Here is a 22,416-nt window from a genome sequence, read left to right on the forward strand (position 1 = left end):
CTACCACTGTGACGTGGTGACAACAGTTCTGGGTCTCAGGTTCACTGAGAGGAACGTAAGTCTGAACAAGTCAGCTGGCTTCATTGGAGAAAACCATGATCCCTGGGCAGGTGCAGACAGTGCACCTAAAGCCAGTCTGCAGACTTCTGATCTTGTTATAGATGGAGGATCGGCGAGACAGCATGCTGGAGACAGCCAGGCACTGTTTCACATCTGCAGCCCACTGTGAGGGTGATGGCGATGAGGAGGAGTGGCTCATTCACTACATGCTGGGCAAGGTGGCTGAGAAGCAGCAGCAGCCGCCGACCGTGTACTTGCTACACTACCGTCAGGCTGGCCACTACTTGCACGAGGAGGCTGCCCGTTACCCTAAGAAGATTCACTACCACAACCCGCCTGAGCTGGCCATGGAAGCCCTGGAGGTAACCCTGCAGGTCCAGGGTAGGATGTTGGGGCCGGAGGGTCTGCCCGCTCTCTCCCTGGGGCTGGAGCTCACCGTCCCAGTGATTCTCTTACCACCCCATTGGTAACACGTCTGTGCTCGGCAGCTTCGTGCTCACTTAGAGGAGAGCAGCGGCCTGGTCTCTCTTTGCTTGAAAGTGCTTGCTGTTCTTTTTGGAGAGAATGTGCATTTTGTTTGCGTTTCTCAGAGGATATAGCCCTTCCCTGCGGCATACCTGTTCTCCCTGACACTACAGAGCAGCATCCATGGCCTCACAGCCATTCAGACCTGTATCCTGGCAGGAGAAGGGTGGTCACTCTTGTTCCTAGGTGCAGATAGGTATCTAAGGCCAAGTGAGGCCTCGGCTGGGCCGGGCCTCCCAGCTTAGCGGGTTAGGCCAGGGCGAAAGTGGGCTGCTCTTGATAATGAACATTGTGTTCTGTTGTTTTCTCCACTGGTGTTCAAAACTGGAGCAGTGCTTCATTGTCAGGACTCGCGTTTCTAGAGTATGTTTCATGAAGATCGCACTCTTCACAGCAGTCCTGACCAGCACTCTTAGAAACGAGCAAACAAGGAATGTGAGCGGAAATCTGGGGCCGCTCAGCTCAGCCCAGAGTTCAAAGCTTCCCAGGACCCTGACCATGATTGCTTTATCTTTTCAGAGGCCTCAAGAGCTGACCCTCAGACAGTCCCATATGGATAGTAAGCACTTGGAATTTAGGCAGAATCTGTTTCTTGTTATTTTCCTTCTTCTAGGGCACAGGTTTTTGTTTTTGTCCTCCCTGACACTTGATTATAAATTCTATACGTATTTATTTGTTTGTTTTTAGAGACTCATAAAAATCCCAAGAATATAAGACATGAAAGTCCCCAGTGACCATGGTCTCCCGTACCTGTAATGTGTAATAGTCTGGCTATGTTCTTCAAGGTCTAGGTGTTCTTCCTATTGCTGGGTTGGTAGGAACACAGTTGTTGACTTTTGTAGCTCACACTTTCCTTGGGCACGATGTAGTAGAAATTATAGGAAACTTTGCTGCCTGCCCCATGCCTCCCTTGCTCAGAGCTCCCACTTGCTTACCTGAAAAGCCTCTTCATGGGCTTGGCCTCTGGTGTTGCTATACTGGGATAATGCGAGGAGATATACACGCCTAGTCTTGTATCAGGGAGCTCTCAGGAGTGCTTCCAGGGGCTGAAGTTTAAAGGTGAGTGTAAACTATCTGCAGGTTTGACCATGGCATCCAGGTACTCTAGAGAATAGCACCACTGAGGACATTGGTCCCTTAGCCATTCTGAGACCCTTCTTTTAAGACTTGCCAATCTTGTGAGCAAACCAGAAAATGCTGCACTTGGGAAGTGGAGACAGGGGTTAAGAGGTCCAGACCATCCTCACCTAAACAACAAGATTGAGTCTAGTCTGGGCTACATCAGATCTGAGGCAGTGCCCACTGGCTGCCGCTCATTATCTCACCATCATGTGCCTGGATGACTGGCACATGTTTAACTTAGAGTGCTGACATTGTCTATTTTAATTTTCAGTGCTGGGTGTGTTAAATGCTCAAAAGGACAGGCAATGTGTGGTAGCTTGTTTCTGGGGCAGCAGCCTGCTTCTAGTATGGCTGCTTCACCCATGGAACAGGCCTAGAATGGAGAAGGCTATTTTATTATGCCAGTGGTATTGTTCTAGGTGTACTTCCGGCTCCATGCGTCCATCCTGAAGCTCCTGGGCAAACCTGACTCTGGGGTTAGTGCAGAGGTCCTGGTCAGCTTTATGAAGGAGGCAGCAGAAGGTCCTTTTGCCAGGGGCGAGGAGAAGAATACAGCCAAAGCTTCAGAAAAGTGAGTGCTGGCTTGCAGGGACCCTGGGAGCTCATTTTGCTGTAGGTAGCGTTTGGAGGAGGGCTACTGGATAAGCTGGAGTTCAGAATCTGTCTGTGGAGCTAAGCTACTTCTATTGAATTTGTGGGAGAGTATCTGTTGTTACCCTCAACTCTGTGGCATTGGCTGGTGCAGCCCTACCCTCAGGGTGAGGCCTGGGGAGAAGCCAGCCTCTCCCTCCTGCTCCAGTGTAACAAAGCCTTGTCCTGTGCAGAACATACTGACAGACTAGGCTATCCTATTTCCTCTTACCCAGACTCCAACTGGATGACTTCTGAGGTCCAGGCCTGTTCTCTGGAGTACCAGTGAGCTCTTTCTTCAGTGCCAGGGAGAACAACAGGTCTCTGCTTTCAGGAAGTAGGACTCTGGCACAATCTCCTCAGTTGCTTGGGGACTGATTACTTGTCTCCTGACATAAGTTGTCTTTGGGTCCCAGACACATTTTTCTTGGTTGTTTCTGCCGTGATGCTGGATTCAACCCCTCCCATCTCTAAGGCTCCACCTGGCTGAGGATTGTGTAGAACCCAGCAGAGAAAGCTGCTCCTAGGCCCTGTGCCTGAGAACTGTCTGTTCATGGCTGTAGCTCGTCATGTAAACCGTGCCTACAGTGAGCAGTGCTGAACCCTGCTCCAGTCTCTGCAGGAGGGATGAGCACCTGGGTAGTAGGTGACTTAGGTTGGTATAGTGTGCTCAGCAGTTAGACACACATGTCTTCTAGTCTAAGAGGTTTCCAGGGTGCAGAGAAATTTTTACTGATCATCACTTTGCCCTGAAAAAATGTGACATATAAATAATATGTGAATACATTGTAATTAAGGAAATCAGACACACATTCTTAGACTTAAATTGTGACAGCTCTCTTGTCACCAGAATTGGCCTTTATTCCCTTTCATTTCTCAAATTGTGTGTGTGTGTGTGTGTGTGTGTGTGTGTGTGTGTGTGTGTGTAGTTGTTTACACAAGTGCAATCTGCAGGTTTATGCTGCTTTTGTGGTACTAAGAGATTGAACTCAGGAGCCTGTGGATACTAGGCAAGTGTACTTGCCACTTCCTTTGAAAGGTTTCCTGAGCCTGGAACCAGGTGCTGTTAGACCCTGGCCAGAAAGGTTGGGCAGCATCCATTTAGAGGCTGGAGGCCATGAGAGTGATTTGGGGAGAGTCCCTCCTCCCTAGTGCATTAGCCTCACGAGTAAAGGACCACTCGAGGTATGTAGAGTAGCAGCCCCCCGGGAGGGGTGCTGACCCAGGAACATTTGCTTCTTCGTAGTGTGGACATTGACACGTAGCTTTGTCCCCACAGGGAGAAGGCCTGCCTGGTGGATGAGGACTCCCACTCTTCAGCTGGGACACTGCCGGGCCCCGGAGCCTCCCTTCCCTCCTCCTCTGGCCCAGGTCTGACATCCCCACCTTACACAGCCACTCCGATTGACCACGATTACGTCAAATGTAAAAAACCCCATCAGCAGGCGACGCCGGACGGTATAGTCCCTGTTCTCCCTACTGTGCCAAGGGCGGCACACCAGCTGTGGGGAGGGTGCTTGAGCGACTTCATTTGTCGCTTTGTTTTGGCGAGGGGGGTGCTGGGTCTGGGGTGACACGGGCAATGTTGCGGCTGTTCATTTACCTCATGGATTCACAGTGCTTGTGCTTCCAAGACATGCTCAGGTCGCCATCTGAACTCGCCCACTTGGGAGGCAGGGAAAGAGCAGGTCTGGCGAGGCAGCTTCCTGTTGAGCTTGCAATTTCCTGCCTGCAAAATGGGGGTGCTCTGTAGGCTGCCTGCAGTGACTCTTGTCACTGTTAGCTCCATGTGGCCTATGTCTGTCTGCAGCACATTGTCATGGCTCTGTCCTTTGGTAGGTAGGCTATGACTAATGCTAAATCTGTCACTCTTGGGCATCCAGAGGCTGTTCCATGTGGGATGAGGCAGGTGGCGACTATTCAGTCACATTCCTTACTAACATTAGGCTTGCATGCTGGCCTATAGCTCAGTCTTTCCGTGTCCTCACCTGTACAGTAGCAACCTGGTGACAGAGTACTTGGGATAAGCAAATTGATGGACTTAGGGTGTCACTGAAGCGGAACCCTAGAGAGGCGGTGCTAATGCGGAAAGACATCCTCACTCCATGTCACTCATCTCATCTGGGCTGTTGCTCTGCCTTCCAGGATGGTGACAGGACACTCCTGCGTGTGGCAGGATTGGCGCCAGGGCTGTTTCTATGTCAGGTGGTTCTTAGGGGAAGGATGGATTCTTTGGGTGCCATGGTAGCTCTGACTTTGAGGTCTAGTAGAGAGCTGAGGGGGCAGGGCTTGTGCTACCTTGGCTCCATGGAGGTCTGCCTGCTATACAGATTCCTGAAGAGCATGGACGTCTGCTCCAAGCTTGCTGTGTTGAGCTCCATTTCAGCAAAGCTCCGGGAAGGATGACGCAGTGGTGTTTCAGTGATCTCCTGAGAGAACAGGACACGAGCATCCATCTGGGATTGGTTTGGGCCTACAGCATATATCTGAGAAAGAGACTGAGGGTCTGTGTGTGTCCTGTGTCCCCACTACCTCCCAATGGCCTTGTCTTTGTGTTTACAGCTCTCCAGAGCAGAAATGAAAGGAGCTGACTCCCACTCCTCCAGTCTCCAGCTCAGCAGATCTCTCTATGTGAGAGCCTCTTCCCCATCTTAATTAACTCATGTTTGTGAGAACCACCCTGTTCTGGCCATTGGCTTTTGAAGATACTGAGAAAACACATTAGAAGTAGACCCTTGCCCTGTGAGTTTCTGCTAGATACCCTTGGTGCTGATTCAGCCACCACACCATGTTGAATATGTACCTGCCTCGTGCTCCTGGACTGGGGAGGACCTGTACCAGCTCTGCAGCCCCTCCAGCCAGTCGGTGCAGGCACCATGGCTGGGCTGTTCACCTACTGGATTAATTGTGCTTTTAGGAGCAGGAAGGAGGGAGGCAGGAGTGCCTCGAAGGAGCCCATGGCATATCTTGGAACCGATGAACTTACTAAGCCATGCGGCACGTGTGTGACCCTCGAGCTGTGGAGTTCAGGAACTGGGTGCTGGGAGTGTTAAGTATTTGGTGCTAACCTAACAGTTAGTTGTTCTGGAAGTTTGCAGAACAAGAACATTCAGATATATGTTCAGTAGTTCCCAAATGACTCCTGTTAACCGTGGAACCCCTGGGTTTCCACACCGGATGTTTGCCCAGCCCCAGTGCATGGAGAACGTAACACTTTGAGGATGCCCAGCCTCTTTACTCTCTGCAGCCCCAGAGAAGTATCTGCAACAGGAAAATGATTCGAGCCCTAAAACTGATTGTACTCTTCAGACGTAACCTTTCCATCAGTCTCTGGTTCCTAGGGAAAGGGCCAGACCTTAGGCAGAAACAAGCAGCTTGCAAGGTGAGGCGTTTGCTAGTAGCTTGAAGCCACACAACCTACTGCTACTCCTGCTTCGTGAGCTGACCCAAGACAGGGTGTTAACACTTTCTCTCAAGTCAGAGGCATCCTCCCAGTGCAGCTCGAGTGTTTCTAGCCTGATACCACTTCACCTAGGGAGTAGAGGTCAGATGGAAGGGCGGGGCAGTCCAGAGACCTCTGAATTCCAAACCAACTCCAGCACTTGCATGTTCAGCTTCTTTAGACAAGGTCCTTAATTGATTCGCACAGCCTGGCTGCTTCTAGATGTAGTTTTTCAGGTCTTCCATGAACTAGAACCTCATAGAATAGAAGCCCAAGTCCTGGGTTTGTCATTATTCTTTTTTTACCCCAACTTTCTAGCCAGAGTATGGCCTCAAAAGATGTGTGGACACTGCCACATGCATCATCAGGTGGATACAGGTGGCTTGCCATTTGATAATAGCCCTTTCCTAAGATAAGACCCAGCTCACTGTCTGACCCGTCCTGACTGGCCACTGTGCTGCATGCACTGAAGGCGCACACTTCTTGCAGGCTATCTATCGTGCTTGGGAAAAGCTTTGGGATTGACCCTGGAGGCCACAGCAGCCAGCCATCATATTCAGCTTTTCTTACCAAGGTCACAAGGCCACCCTAGACTGACCAAACTGAGGTGGGAAGGGAGAGGGAGGGAGAGCTGAGGCAGAGTACCCAGCAGATGCAGCTCTTCTCCCAACGCACCCAACTTCTTTCAGTGTATCTCCTGGAACTGACCCATATACTTCATATTGAGACTCCCTGTCTCTGGGCAAAGTGATGTGTCATGTATTCTGTCACCTTTAAGGGGGCTCCAGTCATTGCTGTGTGTGCATGTCAAATGGCAGACTCTTGTCCTACCTTACGTGCTAGTTGGTATAGTTGTGTGCATATGTATACATGTATGAGCAGTTAGGCTTCTCCACATAGCACTGTATGCTCTCAGTACCAAGCTCCAGCAGGTACCTGCAAGATGGTAGCGTGGCTCCATCTTCGCAGCCACCATCAGGCTTGACAGTGGCCTTATTTCCCTGAAAGAAGATGGAGCTGAGTGCAGTCCAGCTTTCTGCTCTTTGGGGCGGAGCTGAGAGAGAGTATGGTGGAAGTCTCTTTCAGTCCAGGTGTGAGGCTAACTTTACAGATGGTCGTTCTGTTTCTGTCCTGGCTGGAGGTGCCTCGGTGAAGGGTGCATGGAATAGGGCCATTCCTAAGTGGCTTTTGCCTTCATTTGATCTGGTTAATTGACTTTCAGGATATGTCTGTAGCAATATTTATTGAATGAAGAACCTTACTGTTTGTGTGCCTGTCTTGCTCCATGTCACTTGAGAATGTCAAAGCCAGGAAGGACCTCAGAGGTCAGAGGGCTTGCCCTGGGGATTGTCTGGGATTCTTTAACAAATCCATCCAGGTCTTCTGGCAGCACTGTCCCAGATGCACAGAACAACCCTGTAAGCTTGGAGGAGGTAGCCTCAAGTCAGCTGCATAGCTGAGGAATGGGGTGAGCCAAAGGTCAGCACTGGTCGGGTGACATAGAATGTTCTAGAGACCTGGCTTGGTTAGGAGTAAAAGGCCACATTTAGCTAAGTTCAGTGGTCAGTATTGGCAGAGGGGACAAGAACAGCTGATCTGTGGCTGCAGGGGGGCCCACTCTGCCTCATTACCAGCATGGGCAGAGCTCCCAGGGAGCCCAGGCCCCCCAACTGCAGACGGTAGGGAAGCTAGGGCAGCATGCCTCTTCGCAGCCATCCATCCCCACCTCCATGCCGTCACCGCTGCCTGCTGTCGTTGCCATGCTCACCTGCTCACCATACTGCCTCCACCAATATTGCCCGTGCTGCCCCTAACCCTGACCACACTCTGTTCTCCAGGCTTTGTCTCTGCTTGCACCTGTCACGGCTCGCTTCAGGGAACAGTGCAGACCGCATGCTCAGCCCTCAGTCCGGCTCCCTGCTTTCCCTGTGACCAGGAGCACCTTCATGTCTGCCGGTCCTGTGATTTCAAGAATGTGTGTTTGATGTGCTGTGCTTGGCTTCTGCCAACTGCCCGTTTTCCAGTTCTGGCCTGATGCAGAGGCAGTGGTAGCCTCTCCCAAGTCCTCCTGCCTCCCTGTCTGGCAGGTAGCTCAGGCCTCTACTCCCATTGCTTTCTTCATTCGTTCTTAAAACAACAACAAAATGGCAACAGACTCTATAAAGATACCAAATCCCCTTTGCGAGATCAAGTGTAAAAACTGCAGATTGTGAACAGTAGCCAAAACTCAGAGTGGACCTTACATAGTTCCCACTGCCCTGACTATTAAGGGCCAGGGGTTGGAAATGACTCTAAAGCTGGTCCTGAGCCTGGTCTTCACCCTGCTCTCCTAGGGAGAAGAGCAGATCTGTTTTTGTAGGAGCTCCATATTCCTGTAAACAGACCTGCCCAAAATGGGAAAGAGTCCCAGGGGAACACATGCTGCTCCGTGCCATCAGCTGACATCTTCCTGTTCCCACTCTTATCCTTAACCTTTCTGAGACCCTCTCTCAGGCCAGTGCTGATGGTGGCAGTTAAACAGCTCCTGCTGTGTGCTAGGCATGGAGGAGGGCACCATGGGGAAAGTCAAGCTGAGAATACCCTGACCCTGCTGTGGTTGGACCTGCATGCTCCTAGGTGGTGCCTTGAGATGGTGGTTGGTTCTTTGGGTTTGTGGGTTGGGATGACTACTGTCAGTCTACAGAACACTGGGGGGAGGGGTTGGGGGGGGGGACGACAAAGACAGTGTGAGTTAGAGAGTCCTGCAGTGTGTTGGAGTGGGCACAAAGGGATGCTGTGGGGAGAGAGCACAGGACAGTGGCAGAGTGACAGGCCACAGACTCCTGCTTGACTTGACACACAGACTCTTCTTGTTTTTTATTGGAAGAGCCTTCCCAGAAAGTAGACCAGATAGCCATAGGCTGCCAGCTGTCCTGGTGTCCTCTGTTCTTAGCAATTGAGTTCTCTCTGGCCAGTTTATCTCCTGACCTGAGCTACAGAGTGAGAGAGAGAAACTCCCAGTAACTGTCAGACTCCCAGCACCACCCTCAGAGCAAGGTGGAGCTTGAAGTGTCTGGCCTTGCTTCACTGACCCAGGAAAGCTGGAATGCAGCCTGTTTCCCCATCGTATAATGCCCTGCTTCCCACCTGCTGCTTGCTTCTTTCTCAAGGTGTCTGTGCTTCTGTGTCTCCAGTTGGTGCCTTGGCAGTCTCCTCAGCCTGCTATTGGCACCTATATTTCCTGTGGCCAGCCCCGTTCCTGGAGGTCCCATCATTTCCTGGTATTTGGCTAGCAAAGACCAGCTGGAATGGACTTTTGTCCAGTTGGAAATTTCTCAGGATCTTGGTTCTACTTGAGTTTGTGAGTGTATTTTAGAAACCTGTTTTCTGGTTGGCAGACATTCTGATCTCTTTAGGTTGATTGGTCAGAGCCCCTGCAGTCTGTGATGGCCGGTCTTTTTCTGAATATTCATTGGTTTAACTTGAAGGAATAAACAAGTCTTGCTGCTGGAGCAAGTGTCACAAACACATTGAAGGAGGTCCTGGAAGCCCACATCTCATAAGAAAACTCTCTCAGACTGGGCATCCTGTAGTTTTGAGCATAATTAAACCTGGATGAGGAAAGACTCAAGAGAGAATCTCCTTTCAGAGCAGTTGGGACAGGCTGCCATTCTGTCCCCAGGCCAGCCCTTTGCCCTCTTTGAAGTGGGCTCTTATTCCTTTGCCTTGTACCCTGGAAACAGAGGGCCCTAGGGCTTCAGCAACAGGTGACCGGCAGCTATGCTTTGTCCCCACTCAGGACTCAGAGCAGGCAGGCTGGAGTGGCTCCTGTCCCTTTGTGTGATTAAGAGAATCAGAGATTTGTAATCATGCCCCAAGTATTCGTCACTATGAAAAGTTGCCACATGAGCAAGATTTTAAAAGAACATTGAAGTGAAAAGTCAGGCCTAGCCTAGAGCCTGCGGCTAGAGCTGATCTTTTCTGCTGACCACCAGGCAGCTTCTTCAGAAAAACACATGCACTCCCAACTTCTGAGGCACAGGGCTAATGTGGACTATGTGCGGTCCTTAGGGGTTCCATTCATGTGTCAGCCTCTTGCTAGGTCGATCAAAAAGGATTTCTCTAGATTTCTTGCTCTGTCTCAAGTCCAGAGCCCCCTCAGAGATTGAGCAGATGGCCAAGACAAGGCAACAAAACACGGCCTGCCTTTGCCCACATGTGGCCCTCTGCAGGCAACCAGGAGAGAGTAGTCTTTGCTTTAGTAACATTAGCCACACCCACCTTGTCCTGCCAGGGTTCTCCTGAGTTTCAATGTCAGCCTCTTTGGACCCTCAGCTACAAGATCCCAGGTAAGGTCTGCAGAGCCCAGGGCAGCTGTGTAGAAGAGATAGGCCGGAAGCTCAGTGCTTAGCTGTGTACTCTCACCAATGCCCGAGCCCCGTGGGGCTGTACACTCCCTACTGTTATCAGTGTGTTGAGCCAGGTGCTGTGTCAGTTGAGACAAAGATGAATTTAGCTCTCCAGGAAACAAATGTAGTGATGACCAGGGAAGGTAAGTCGTCCTCAAGTTACAAAGTGATGAGTGGCTAAACATCCAAAAGGAATCTGGTCCTGCTCTCCAGAAGTCCTCAACTTCTGGCCTTCTTCAGTGCACTGGACCTTGCTTGGCTATATGCCTGCCGAGCTAAGAAGACTGCTATGTAAAGGGCCTTCTGGGAGTCAGGAGGAAACAGTGTGGTCAGTAGCATCCTTTTTCCTTCTGCCCCACTGCTGAGCCTCAAGGGCAAGGCTTCCTGATGAGGAGGAGAGGCTGTCCCAGGCTTCATGCAGTTTTCCTTGTTACTCACAGCCAACTGATTCAACTTTAGAGTCTGAGGCTGGCCTTATGTTGTGGGCTAGGCTAGGCTCTGTTGTCTGATTTCACCCAGCCCCTGCGCCATCACTGCATTAGGTGGTGGCAGAAAGAGGGTAATTTATCACATTTTATAATGCCCCTGGCAAACTTTCTCATTTTTGTCTGTTTGCCTCCCCAAGGTCCTCAGTCAGCTGTACCAGAGAAGATGTGGCTCCCTGGGAGAGGAGATGGGGAGGTTCTGTATGTATGCATACTACAGCAACCTACTTATACTTATTTTTAAAACTTTGATCCTGACAGGTAGCTTAGGCTGGCCCCTGCCTCATCCTTCTGAGTGCTGGGTCATAGTCGTGACCACCATGCTAGGCTTCCATCCGCCCTCTAAGAGCTTTTCATTCGTCTTTACCCCTCTGCCTTGAAAGAAGTGGAGCTTGGCTTCCTTCTGACCAGTTGGGTTCTTGATGTGGAACTCCGTGTGTCTTCTTGGAGTTTGTAATCAGGACTCTCTTAAATATCTATCATTTCATACTCAACAGACTTGAAGGGACAGAGAAGACTAGAATCCTGAGCTTTGCATCCTATAGCATATTTTATTTGAAGAAATTTACCTCTGCTGGGTGTGGTGACTCCTACCTGCAATCCCAGAAATCAAGAGGATCCTGAGTTCCAGGGCTATGTAGTAACATTCTTTTCTCAAAGGACGAGAAAGAGGGGAGGAGAGGAGCAGCAAGGTGGATGGCTCATTAGGGAGGACACACTTATCATGTCTGAGGGACCTTCGTGACAGAACTACTTACCTCTCTGACTTCCACGTACACACTGTGGCACAAGTGTGCATGCATGCATATATACACAATGCAAAGAAAGATGTGTAATTTAAAGTTTCTAATCTTGGGCCTGGAGACGATGGATGGCTCAGAGGTTAAGAGCACTTGCCTTTCTTCCAGAGGACTTAGTTCAGTCCTCAGCACCCATGAGGACTCACAACCTCCTCTAACTCCAGCTTCAGGGACTCACCCCTCTGGCACTGAGATCTCATCTGTACCCAAGTGCACACATGCATCTACACATAATTAAAAATAACAAGTCTTTCATTCTTTTAGTCTTGAAAGAAACAGGACAGAAGGATATTTGTCCTCTCTATAGCCAAGGAGGACTTTAAGCTTCTGATCCTCTTGCCTCTCATGGGTATGGGAATTACGGGTGTATACCTGGGTGTGGTGCTGAGAATTGAACCTAGGGCTTTATGCATGACAGACAGAAATCCTACTGACTGGCCCACATCCCTGACCCTTGTCGTATTCTATTTCTAATACATGTAAGCCCCTAGAATCCCAGACTAGTCAGCAACCTTGCCAGCATGCACGGCTGTCCCCAGCTTCCCAGTTTTTGTTGTATACAACCACAAACCCCCAGCTGTACACAGGATTGTGGTGATTCTGGCTCCATTAGCTGTGCTTTTATTAGGACTGCTTTATACTGTGGTCATCCCTGAGGAGAGAACTGGAGCTCCCACAGCATCCTCAGACCAGTGGCCTATACTCTGCCAGCTTGAAGAGCTTGTCATGCATGTCAGAGGTTGGGGAAGCCTGTCCATCCTTGGTTCCTCCCCATTGCTGCTGTTGGCTGAAGAGAGTGTTCTGTGCTGGGTGTTGCTTTTCAGTGGAGCACAACCCTCCATTCTATTATCTCTTCTTGCCCACAGCATGTCTGTTATAGTCTAGCTGTCTTCCCTGCATTGCTGGTGGATCCGTGGTTCCCTCATGTTGAAGTGTTGCGAGGGCATTAGCTTGTTGGGAGTAAATACCCATTTGTTCAAGTCAATCCTCTGTTTTTATAATGATCACAGCTGGGATTCCACCAAACTGGCAATTCCTTTAGGCCCAGCTTGAGAGCCACTGAGCCAGTGGGGCAGTCTGCCAGTGGGTGAGATCATCCTGGCAAGGCTGGCTTCCTGAAGCTCAGTGTTGGAAATGCTTCTCAGTCTGCAGTCACCTCAGCATGTTTCCTGTTGCCTGAGATGAGCTGGCCCTGGCCTGCCATCTTCTGGAGGCTTTCAGGTCCTCTGGCATTGCCTAAGCTATTCCTGTTCCTCTCTAGGCCAGCGTGAATGCCGTAGGATGGGATAGGTCATTATGCTGTCATTAGTGTGTGTTAGGTGGCAGAGCCTCTGGAGATCACATGTTCAGGAATAAGGATACTAAAACTTACGGTAAAAAACATGAAATGGGAGCCCTAAGGCAGTAGATTTACTCAGCCATGTTTGTCTAGCTTGTCAGTAGCAGCTAAGAGATTGGAATGTGGACCTGAGACCCTTAAGTTCAAAGTTCTTCAAAGGGATAGCAGGATAAAGCAGGTAAGGCACTTGCTAAGCAAGGCTATTACCTGAGTGACTTCCTAGAGCTCTCATAAAGATGGAAGGAGATCGTGGCTACAGAACTGTCCACTGGCCTCCATGTGTATGCTGTGGTACTCCCCATGCATGAACTGCACTGACTTAATGACTGCTGGAAATGTCATGGTCACCATTTGTCAGTACTCTTTCTGTGGAGACAGCAGATGGGCTATTGGTCCTGCAGAGGAAGTAGTGACTCCTTTATAGTGGAGACTCAAGTTTGGAGTGTAGCAGGCCTGGCCTTCACCCCTCATTCAGGACTTAGGAAGCCCCACAGCCTGACCCTGAAAGTAAGACAATTCCAGTATGGGTCTCATCTGTGGGCCCAAACCCTCTGTTCATATTACATCTGGCCAGCTGAACTTAGAACCTTCTGCTTACGAGGCTGTGGACTTGACAGCCATCTGCGCTGTGCTGCATGTTGACTCCTCTGTCTCAAGGCCAGAGCAGCAGAGCAGGTATAAGAAAGAGGTCAGAGCTAATTCTCAGTGTTCCTCTGCAGGCTTGAGGTGGGTGTTTGTGCACTGGTTAAGAATGGGCACCTGTGGGCTGGAGAGATGGCTCAGCGGTTAAGAGACTGCTGCTCTTCCAGAGGTCCTGAGTTGAATTCGCAGCAACCACATGGTGGCTCACAACCAGCTCTAATAAGTTCTGATGCCCTCTCTGGTGTGTCTGAAGACAGCGACAGTGTATTCATATATGATAAGTAAATAAATCTTTAAAAAAAAAGAAAAAAAGAATGGGCACCTGCACCCACTGCAGTGTAGCTCAGCAAAACTCCATTCAGAATAAAATTTCTGAAGACTAGTGTGAGGCATTACTAATCATACCTAGTCTCTGTAACAATTATGTATGGATTATGTGTGCCAGGTACTATACAGGCACCTTGTGTCTAATGACCTGTGTGAGCATAAGGACACCCTGGGAAGTGAGCACTGTTTGTAGTGTTCCATATAGGGGAACCAAAGTGCAAACAATTGTGGTGTGGTTTCTTAGGTTTCCCATACTCGGGAACAGAGGAGCAAGATTTCAGCACAGTCTGCCCTGTCGGACTCCAGCCTTTCCACTCTTTGGAAATAATTCCACCTTGTTTCCAATTTGCCCACCAAGCAGCTCGTACAAGCCCCTGGGATTATCTGCTGATACAGTCACCAGTGTTTGATTCCTAAGGTTCTCAAGAAAGACTGTGTCTGCCTCTGCCCCATCTCAGAATAGCTGGTCAGTGACACAGGGTGAATTTGAACTTGACTCTCTAGATTCCTATTTTACCCTCAGATACCCAAACTACTTCATTCGCTGACTGCACAAATGTGGTCTGTGCCTTTAGGCTAATGATGACATCATTAATCACCACCAACCTTCTAAAGACACTGCACTTCTTCTCTGCACTGTAATGACCTCCCGATGCTCTGAAGTTTTAATTTATTTTACTTTTGTGTGTTTTGCAAAACTACATGCTTTGCTGTTACTTTGGTGTAGGTTTTTGACACCAGGTCTCGTCTCCTACCTCATCAGTACTAGCCTTACAGGTGAGCAACATCACACTCGGTAGAAAGTCTTTATGTTTATCATCACGTGAGCCATTTCTAGGGAGCTCACGTCAGTTTTACGGGTCCATATTTTTTCTACCTTAACATTTCATGACTCATATATGTTGATGATAAATTTACTCGAATTCTGCATACCTCAGAAAGGTCTTCATTTACTCTTACCTTGTAGGAAGTTATTTTTACTGATTCAAAAATCTGGATTTCTCCTCCTGCCCTAACAAAGATATTATCTGGTGCATGTTTTCTGATTAGAAGTTTGTTGTTTTGATTTCTTAACCTTTTTAAAAGATTTATTTATTTAATGTGTGTGAGTGTTCTGCCTGGCCTTCAGTGTCAGGCCCCTGGCCCTAGAGTTGTAGACATAGTGAGACACTATGTGAGTGCTGGGAACCAAGTTCAGGTCCTCTGCTAGAGCAGCAAGGTCTCTGAACCTCTGCTCGCCCCTCCAGCCCAGAGGTGGTTCTTCAACCCTGTGTGTGTCTTCCTGCATCCCCAGTTGTCGTATGTTTATGTGATCCCTTCATCATGTGTACGCTCTGAGGTTCTTGGTGACTCAGTGTGTCTCGTTATTTTTTAAAAAGTCCTGTTTTTTTTTTTTTTTTTTTTTCTGTGCTTTAATTTTTGCAGTGCTGGGAGCAAACCCAGGGCTTTGCATATGCTGGACGAGTGCTATTCCTTCATTTCTGTGATTCTGAGTAATGGGTTATATTATTCATGTACTCTCTTCTACTTTGCCACCCCACCCCTCTAATGTGGAATTTTTATATTCAATTGGTTGTGAATTAAGTCTATTTTTTTCTGTATGTGTGAGTAGTTTGCATGCATGTGTAAGTGTAGATTGTCCTGAAGCTGTTTGTATTTTAATGTTAATTTCACTTCCCCAAGAAGGGCTGCCCAGTCACATACTCAAGAGGTGAACCTTCTTGAGGGTTCACCTGAACCTTCCCATTTTAGTTAGTAAAATAATGGAAAGCCAGTGACTGGGCGGGGCGAGAGAGGTGGAGAGAAGGCAGAGGTTTAGAGGTCAGAGGCTGAGGAGAGGTTGTGGCAAGATGGAGGTTCCGAAGGACCAGCTAGACCCAGGTGATATTGATTGGCATTAAATAGCTATGAACATTAAGATTGTATAGGTCTAGTATCTCATATAGAAGAGCAGTTTGTATCTATTTGATGTAATATTGTTGTATAGAGTGTTTGTGGATTGAGAGTTGACTATATAAACCTGAGTGAAAAGCAGTCGGGCTGTAGAGTTGTGTTTGTGTTGAGTTTGGGGGTAAATGAACACCTTGGACGGAGGTGGAAGGCAGGCAAAGGAAGACCGCCAAGGGAAGGGAGTTGCGCCGTCAGGGTTGGGCTGTGGGTGGCTTGGACTGGGTGGTGCCCACGGCTCCAAATCAGGGTCAGACCTGAGGAGAGAGACCTCAGGGCCGATAAAGAGATAAACCAATTTTTTAAAATATATTTACTACAACATGTAAGTATGTACAGCATGTGAGTGCCTCATGCCCAGAGACCAGAGAGGGTGCTAGATCTGAATCTGGTGGTTTGAGCCACTCTATGGGTGATAAGAACTAAACTCAGGTCCTGTATAAGAACAGCCAGTGCTCTTTTTTAACCTCTGAGCCATCTCCTCAGCCCTCTAGCTTAAGTTTTGATCCTTCAACCTAGTTGTGTCAAGTCTGCTGGGAAGCCTGGCCAAAGCATCATCTCATTTCTGTTACTGTTTTTTTTTATTTCTAGAAACTGCATTTGATCCCTCTTTATAATTTCCAGCTCACTCCTGAAATTTACCATCTGTCCGTGGGTAGTGTACAGGTTTTCCACTGTGGCCTTAACATCCTAATTGTAGTTATGCATGACATTAATTGTTGCTATTTTAAACAGCCAGTGATCATCTCCAACTCTGGTTCTATTGTTTCCCTCTTTACAGTATGGGTGTTTGTTTCTTAATGCGTGTCTATATCTTACAATTTTATAGTGAATAGCAGGTATCACATGTAGGACCCAAGAAACCAACTGAAATGAATCCTATCTGCTTCTGGAATAGGTGTACCTGTGCTGCTCTTGGGCCTCTGGGCTGGGTTGCAGTGTTGTGCTGATTGCCTACTGGTTTTGTGTTTTCTCCAGATGAGACTTTGCTCAGTTCTAGTTCTCCTCTCTGCCTTAAGCCTCTGCAGGCTCTTCTGCTTGCTCCTCTCTCCGGCAGCAGATTTTACTCTACTTGTTTTGCTAGTGGGTACTTGCTGGCCATCCTGGGGCAGAGGCAAGGCTGGCTTTCTTCTGTTGATTAAGCCTCAGACTTAGGGAGGCTCTATGTCCCCTGCCTCTCAGGGATACAGCTTTCTTAGTGATTGTGACCCTCCCTAGTGGTAGGTTTCCTGCTTTTTCTTATACTAAAAGTCTTCCTTTTTCCTTCTCCTGTATCTTGGAGGCAGCAAGATTTGCTGCCTGTTCCCCAAAACTGAAGGTTTTGTTCCTTAGGGATGAAGGGTCCAGATGAGCTTCACATCTTTTAAGCTACACCCCTCCTTAGGCCTCTGTTCTTTAAGCCTCCTCCCATCTCTGCCTCTAGTCTTTCCCTTAAGTCCCTGTGGAGACTTACGAAGAACAGCCAGGAAGTGAGTGCAAACTGCCTTTGTGTCCAAGACTCAAAGGAATTTAGATTCTTTATTCTAGAACATACATCTGCCTAAAAACATTTGCTGGTTTGTTTTATTTATTTGTTTGTTTGTTTGTTTGATTGATTGATTGATTTGTTTTTTTGGCCTCTGAACCTTCTCTTAAGTCTCTTTGGCAGCAACACCTCACAGTGGTGACCAGTCTGTCTCTTCTCAACTCCATACCTCCTAGCAGCACATTGGTAGCTTGAAATTAGCTATAGTAGGGATTTCCCCACAGCCTACTAAGCACATCAGGGCTTTTTCCATAGGAGCCAGTTGTTGAGTTTGCCAGACTACTATTCGGAGAAACTCTGGAAGGTTGACCTTCCAGAGTTTGGTGCCTTTTGTGAGTGGCTCAGAGCTTCTCAGGTGGGTTGGGCTCAGCAGGGCTAGAGTGATATGCTGAGGATGTTCTGCTACAGGACAGTCCTGGGCTGTGTGGGAATCTAGCCCTGGTAGACCTTGTGTGCCGGGGTGGTGTGAGTTCATGCTCCTGCCTTTTCCTCCCTCCTTCCTTCAGACCGAAGCCAGGACAGCACAGCTGTGGCACTGTCAGACTCCAGCTCAACACAGGACTTCTTTAATGAGCCCACAAGTTTGCTGGACGGTTCTCGAAAGCTCTTTCCGGAGAAGAGGCTGTCTGGGCTCTGTGCTCAAGCAGGACCAACTGGTAAAGACCCTCCAGGGCCCACAGAGGAAAGAGGTAAGAAGTCTAACTTGCTAAATTGGACCTGATTTGATTGCCTGGAGCAGTCCAGGAAGAACTGAGACTCCAGGTCCTGGAGAAGCTTAGACTCAGCCTGGCTTCCGTCTCCATGTGTCTGCTTCTTTGCCCCAGCCTGTTAGTGGAAAAGTCACTTACCTCTCTGGGCCTCTGGTCGGACTGTAGGATAGGAGTATCCCAGTACCAGACCCCAGGAGTTGTGAGGATTAAGTGAGGCGGCTTTTGAAGATGCTCTGAGACACTTGTCATACAGGGATGATACAGTCACCTGCCTGGGAAAGCTGTGTTCACAGTGTCAGTGTAGTATGCCTGCCCCCGCCTTGGCAAATGAATGGTTATCAGAAAACGTCTTGGGATTCTGAATGTCACAACTGTGTTTTCCTTTTAGTCTGAATCATATCAGACTTCTTGGGAAATCTGCCTTTTTTGGGCAGAGAGCACTGATCTAAGCCTGGGACATGCCCAGCTCCCTTGGGATCCCTGGGTCCCCTGTGTGGCGATCTACAGAGCCTTACTTCTAAGTTTGCAGTGTGATTGTAGGCAGGCTGAGGCATCCCTACTGCCACTCCTAGGCTGTGGCTAGTTAGCCATAGATTCCTAAAGCTTCCTTTTTGTGTATGTGTGGGTGTGTGATGTGCATAGCACACACGTGGAGACAGAGAACAGGTAGCACCTTCAACCTTTTTGAGCACAGTCTTTGTTGTCCACCTCCTCTCTTGCCAAGGAGCTCTGGGATACAGATGTGTGTACTACTGTGTCTAGCGTTACATGGCTTTAGGGAATCTGAATTCAGGTCTCCTTCCTCAGTAAACTCCTCCCAAGACCTTTCCCAGTCTCAGTAAATAGAAATATGTGTGCATTTGCCAGACAACCCAGTCTCACATTTGGATGTCCCGAGACTGAGAAAGGGTGAGGTGAGGAGATCAGCCTTAGTCACTGCTCTCTGTTGCCTTCTGGGTGGGCTGGTGGGGATAGCCTGCATCCTCTGGGCCTGGGCCTAACCTCAGCAAGTTTCTATCAAGTTAGTGGCTCACTTGTAACTGTTGTAGTGGGGACATAGCCATTTGGAAGAGGATTGGACTCTTCTGGTTTTTTGTCTCTGGCTGATAAGGGGGTTACATGTGCCTGGTTCCCATCAAGAGACAGGTTAAGCTGGGTGTGATGGTGCGTGGCTTTAATCCCCACACTTGGGAGGCAGGGGAAGGTGGATTTTTGTGAGTTTGAGGCTAGCCAGGACTACACAGGGGGACTCTATCTTAAAAAATAACAAGGGGCTGGGATTAAGGTTAAAGCCTCCTGTGGTGATACATCCCTGTAACCAGTGCTCAGCAGTCTGAAGCAGGTGGGTCACGGGTTTGATAGCAGAGTGTGCTACAGAGCACATTCTGTCTCTCAGAACCAGAAGGAAAGAGAAGTGCAGCCCCTGCCTCTCGTGTTGGCAGTCATTGTGATGCCCCTTCCTGTTGGTTGTCCTCTGTGGTGGATGTAAATTCCCTGCAGGAAGCAGGTGAGGAACCCTGCATGTTCTAGTGCGGCAGTACCAGTCTTTCAGACGAGTGAGGCTCTTTACTGATGCCCTGTGGCCCACCAAGCAGTGACCTGTTTGCAGCTGTCACTATAGACTTCCTTCTGTATTAGTTGTTTCTTTCCTTGCAATGGCAGAGGGAGTAACTTAAGAAGAATTTATTTTGGTTCACACAGTTTGAGGGGATGTGGTCTACAGAAGGTAGAGTTCTGGCCTTTGCAGTGGAAACTGTGGCAAGATTTGGTATGTCTTAACAGATAATCAAGAAGGTGTAAATTAGAGCCAGAACAGGGACCTGGCTATCACTCTACAAGGTCTATCTGCCCAGCATGCCTCCATCTAGGCCCTGCATTTTAAAGTTTCCACAACTTCCTGAAATGGCTGTGAAGTAAGTGTTCAAATGACTTATGGGGTACATCTCCCATCCAGCCTTTTTGCATCATGTACGAGGTAGGGCCCTTCTAAACTGAGGGGTATCCTAGTATCCTGTCTCCTTTACTTAGAACTGATTTGGGGAGAAGGGGCATACAGTGTATTGCTGACCATTGGTAGGGAATGCTAGGATAAAACCAGAGGCTATTAAGTGGCTATCCGGCTTGAAATGACATATTCTGTCCCTGTTTCTTTCCACTCCCAGCCTAGCTTAGGTGAATTCTCTGCCTCTGCACTGTACTTTTAGCCCACAACTAGCTCTCAGCCTCTCTGAAACAGCCAGAGCCTCAGGCCAGTGCCCACTGAAATCCACTGCACTCTCTTAACCTTCCATTCTTCTGGGCAGCCCTACCACCAACCCACTGCCTCCTCCAGTCCATATATGCCATGGACTCCAGGCCCTTGTTCATACACTGGGTGCACACTGAAGAGCAGACTGATAGATCCACATCCACTTCAGGCCATGGGTGTTGAAGGGAGCGGGGTCAGCTTTCCCAACCCTGCCTAGCCCTGAACCTCCCCCCCCCCCCCAATACCCAGCAAGTGCGAGTGGTCCTGTGTTCAAGAGACTGGCTTCCAGTCTTTATTCTGAGTGGTCACACTTTGCACTAGTCTGCTTGAAGAAAGACAATTACCCTGGGACTGTTTCACATTTCTATAGCTCCCCTCTACAGGAGTTGGATCTTCAAAGTATATGCTCATATTATGTAGGTAGAAATAGTAAAATGAGAGAGAAAGAGAGGTGGGGGAGGGAGGGGAAGAGAGAGAAACAGTACTTAGAATTTTAGTACTTAAACACAAGCTCACTCTGAGGTATGTAAAACCCAAAATAGAAATTGTCAGTAATCAGTGCAGTCCACGCAGTGAACACTAAAACCTGCGATACTGTGACCACACATGGCCTACTTTCTGGTCGATAGCGGCATTGTCTGTGGTTGACAGGTCTGCCTGGCGTTCAACAATGTCCTTCCATCCTTCCCAGGAAACCACTGGAGAGAGCCAGTTCACCATGGCAGGCCGACATGCCTTTTGGAACTCCCAGGCTTTGCTAGCCTCAGTACCTGAAGCCTTCTAAACCAGTTCTTTCCACAAAGACCCAGTTTAGGCTGAGTGTCAGTGTGCATTTTTCTCTCTGTTGGGTGGACTGCACCATCTTCATGCTGCTGATAATTGGGTTTTTACTTGACATTCTGGCTGGGAAGCATCATGTGGACTTACATCCATTTCTGACCCTTTTTCTTCTACAAGGAAGTGGAGAATTGCAGTGATGTGAGGCCCAGTTATTGAAGGGCGTGGCTGTTTGAGTGAGGCAGCTCACCTCATCTTTCTCTCACCTCTTAGGTCACCCAGAACTCTGAGCAACTGAGTTGTAACTGTCAGAGGCTCCCATTTTCTCTGGTCCTTCAGATGTGTGTGCAGAACTGGATTAATTCTTTTACTCTGCCTGCTTTCTGTAAAAATTGTGTTCCTGAGACTTATGTCTGAGCATTTAGTGTCATCTCTGCCCCCGACTCCTGCCCCCTGACCCAGGCCAAGGCTGAATCATCATCCGATGCTCTATCCAGAGCCTCAGCTCGGCTCATAACCATTGTCCCACTGCTTGTGTTGGGACACATTTGGAACACAGAAAACTGACGTGCTTGTGAGCAAGATGATGGTAACCCTGCAAGATGGGTGCCAGCTCTAAATAGGGGTCTAGATCACATCCTAAGCACACAACAGGAGATGGCAGCAGAGACTTTAGGACTTGTGACACTCATCCGTCCCGTTCCCTACTAAGCTGTAGAACAGGCCTCTACTAAGCACTGGGCTCCAGGGAGGAAAACAGTCTGTGCCTTTCTTCTACAAATTCTACCTTAGGTGGGGAGACCCGAGAGAGGAGACACTGAGTGGTATGCTGAGGTCTGTAGCAAGTGAGTAAGCAGACAAGGCGGGGGTCAGCATGTGTCCTGCTGAAGTGACAGTAGAAAGGTGTTCTAGGGAGCTGGGATAACGGGGAGTTGATGGGTACACAGAGTGACCGCTTGCTTACTTCTTCCCCTGATGCAAAAGAACAGCAACGGTCAGCCCTGCCACACACCTGACGGCTGTCTAGTTATGCTGGTACTTGCTGGGAAGATAATTTAGAGTCTTGGTCCTTGTCTTCTTTCAGCTATTGCCAGGCCTCCCTTGTATTAGCAGGAGGGCCGCTGAGGCTTCATCCACACTACAGATTGTTTTCAGAATAGGTAGTACTGGCTCCTTCTCCAGATAGGCTTTGCAGGATATGCCAAACTCAGGATAGCTCAAGGCATTGGGCCAAAAGCCACCCGACCTCCTGCTCCCTGGGCCGAGAGCCTCCTCCATGGGCAGCCAACTATGCTGTGCCTCAGAAGGGGCGGTAAAAGGCCATTTAGCTCTGTCATCTTGAGGCTGATCCTGGACTCCCCCGTGCTAACTAAGGAGCGGAGTTGACTATTCAGGTACTGGACTTCTCAAGTAGGGGCCATACGTAAACACTTGGCACACCTACAGCAG

At 48.9% G+C, this 22,416-nt stretch overlaps 1 protein-coding gene across 1 annotated transcript in view; it reads left to right on the forward strand.

Moving 5' to 3' along the window:
* CABIN1 (calcineurin binding protein 1) overlaps window positions 1-22,416 on the forward strand; it is a 110,976-nt gene that overhangs the window by 42,917 nt on the left and 45,643 nt on the right. Inside the window, exons 24-27 of the mRNA XM_080937664.1 lie at window positions 162-422; window positions 2,127-2,278; window positions 3,617-3,795; window positions 17,739-17,921. Coding sequence (XP_080793790.1) covers window positions 162-422; window positions 2,127-2,278; window positions 3,617-3,795; window positions 17,739-17,921 — 775 coding nt within the window. The remainder of the gene's footprint in view (window positions 1-161; window positions 423-2,126; window positions 2,279-3,616; window positions 3,796-17,738; window positions 17,922-22,416) is intronic.

The sequence above is a fragment of the Micromys minutus genome, assembly GCF_963924665.1.
Source record: "Micromys minutus genome assembly, chromosome: 25".
Lineage (NCBI taxonomy): Eukaryota > Metazoa > Chordata > Mammalia > Rodentia > Muridae > Micromys > Micromys minutus.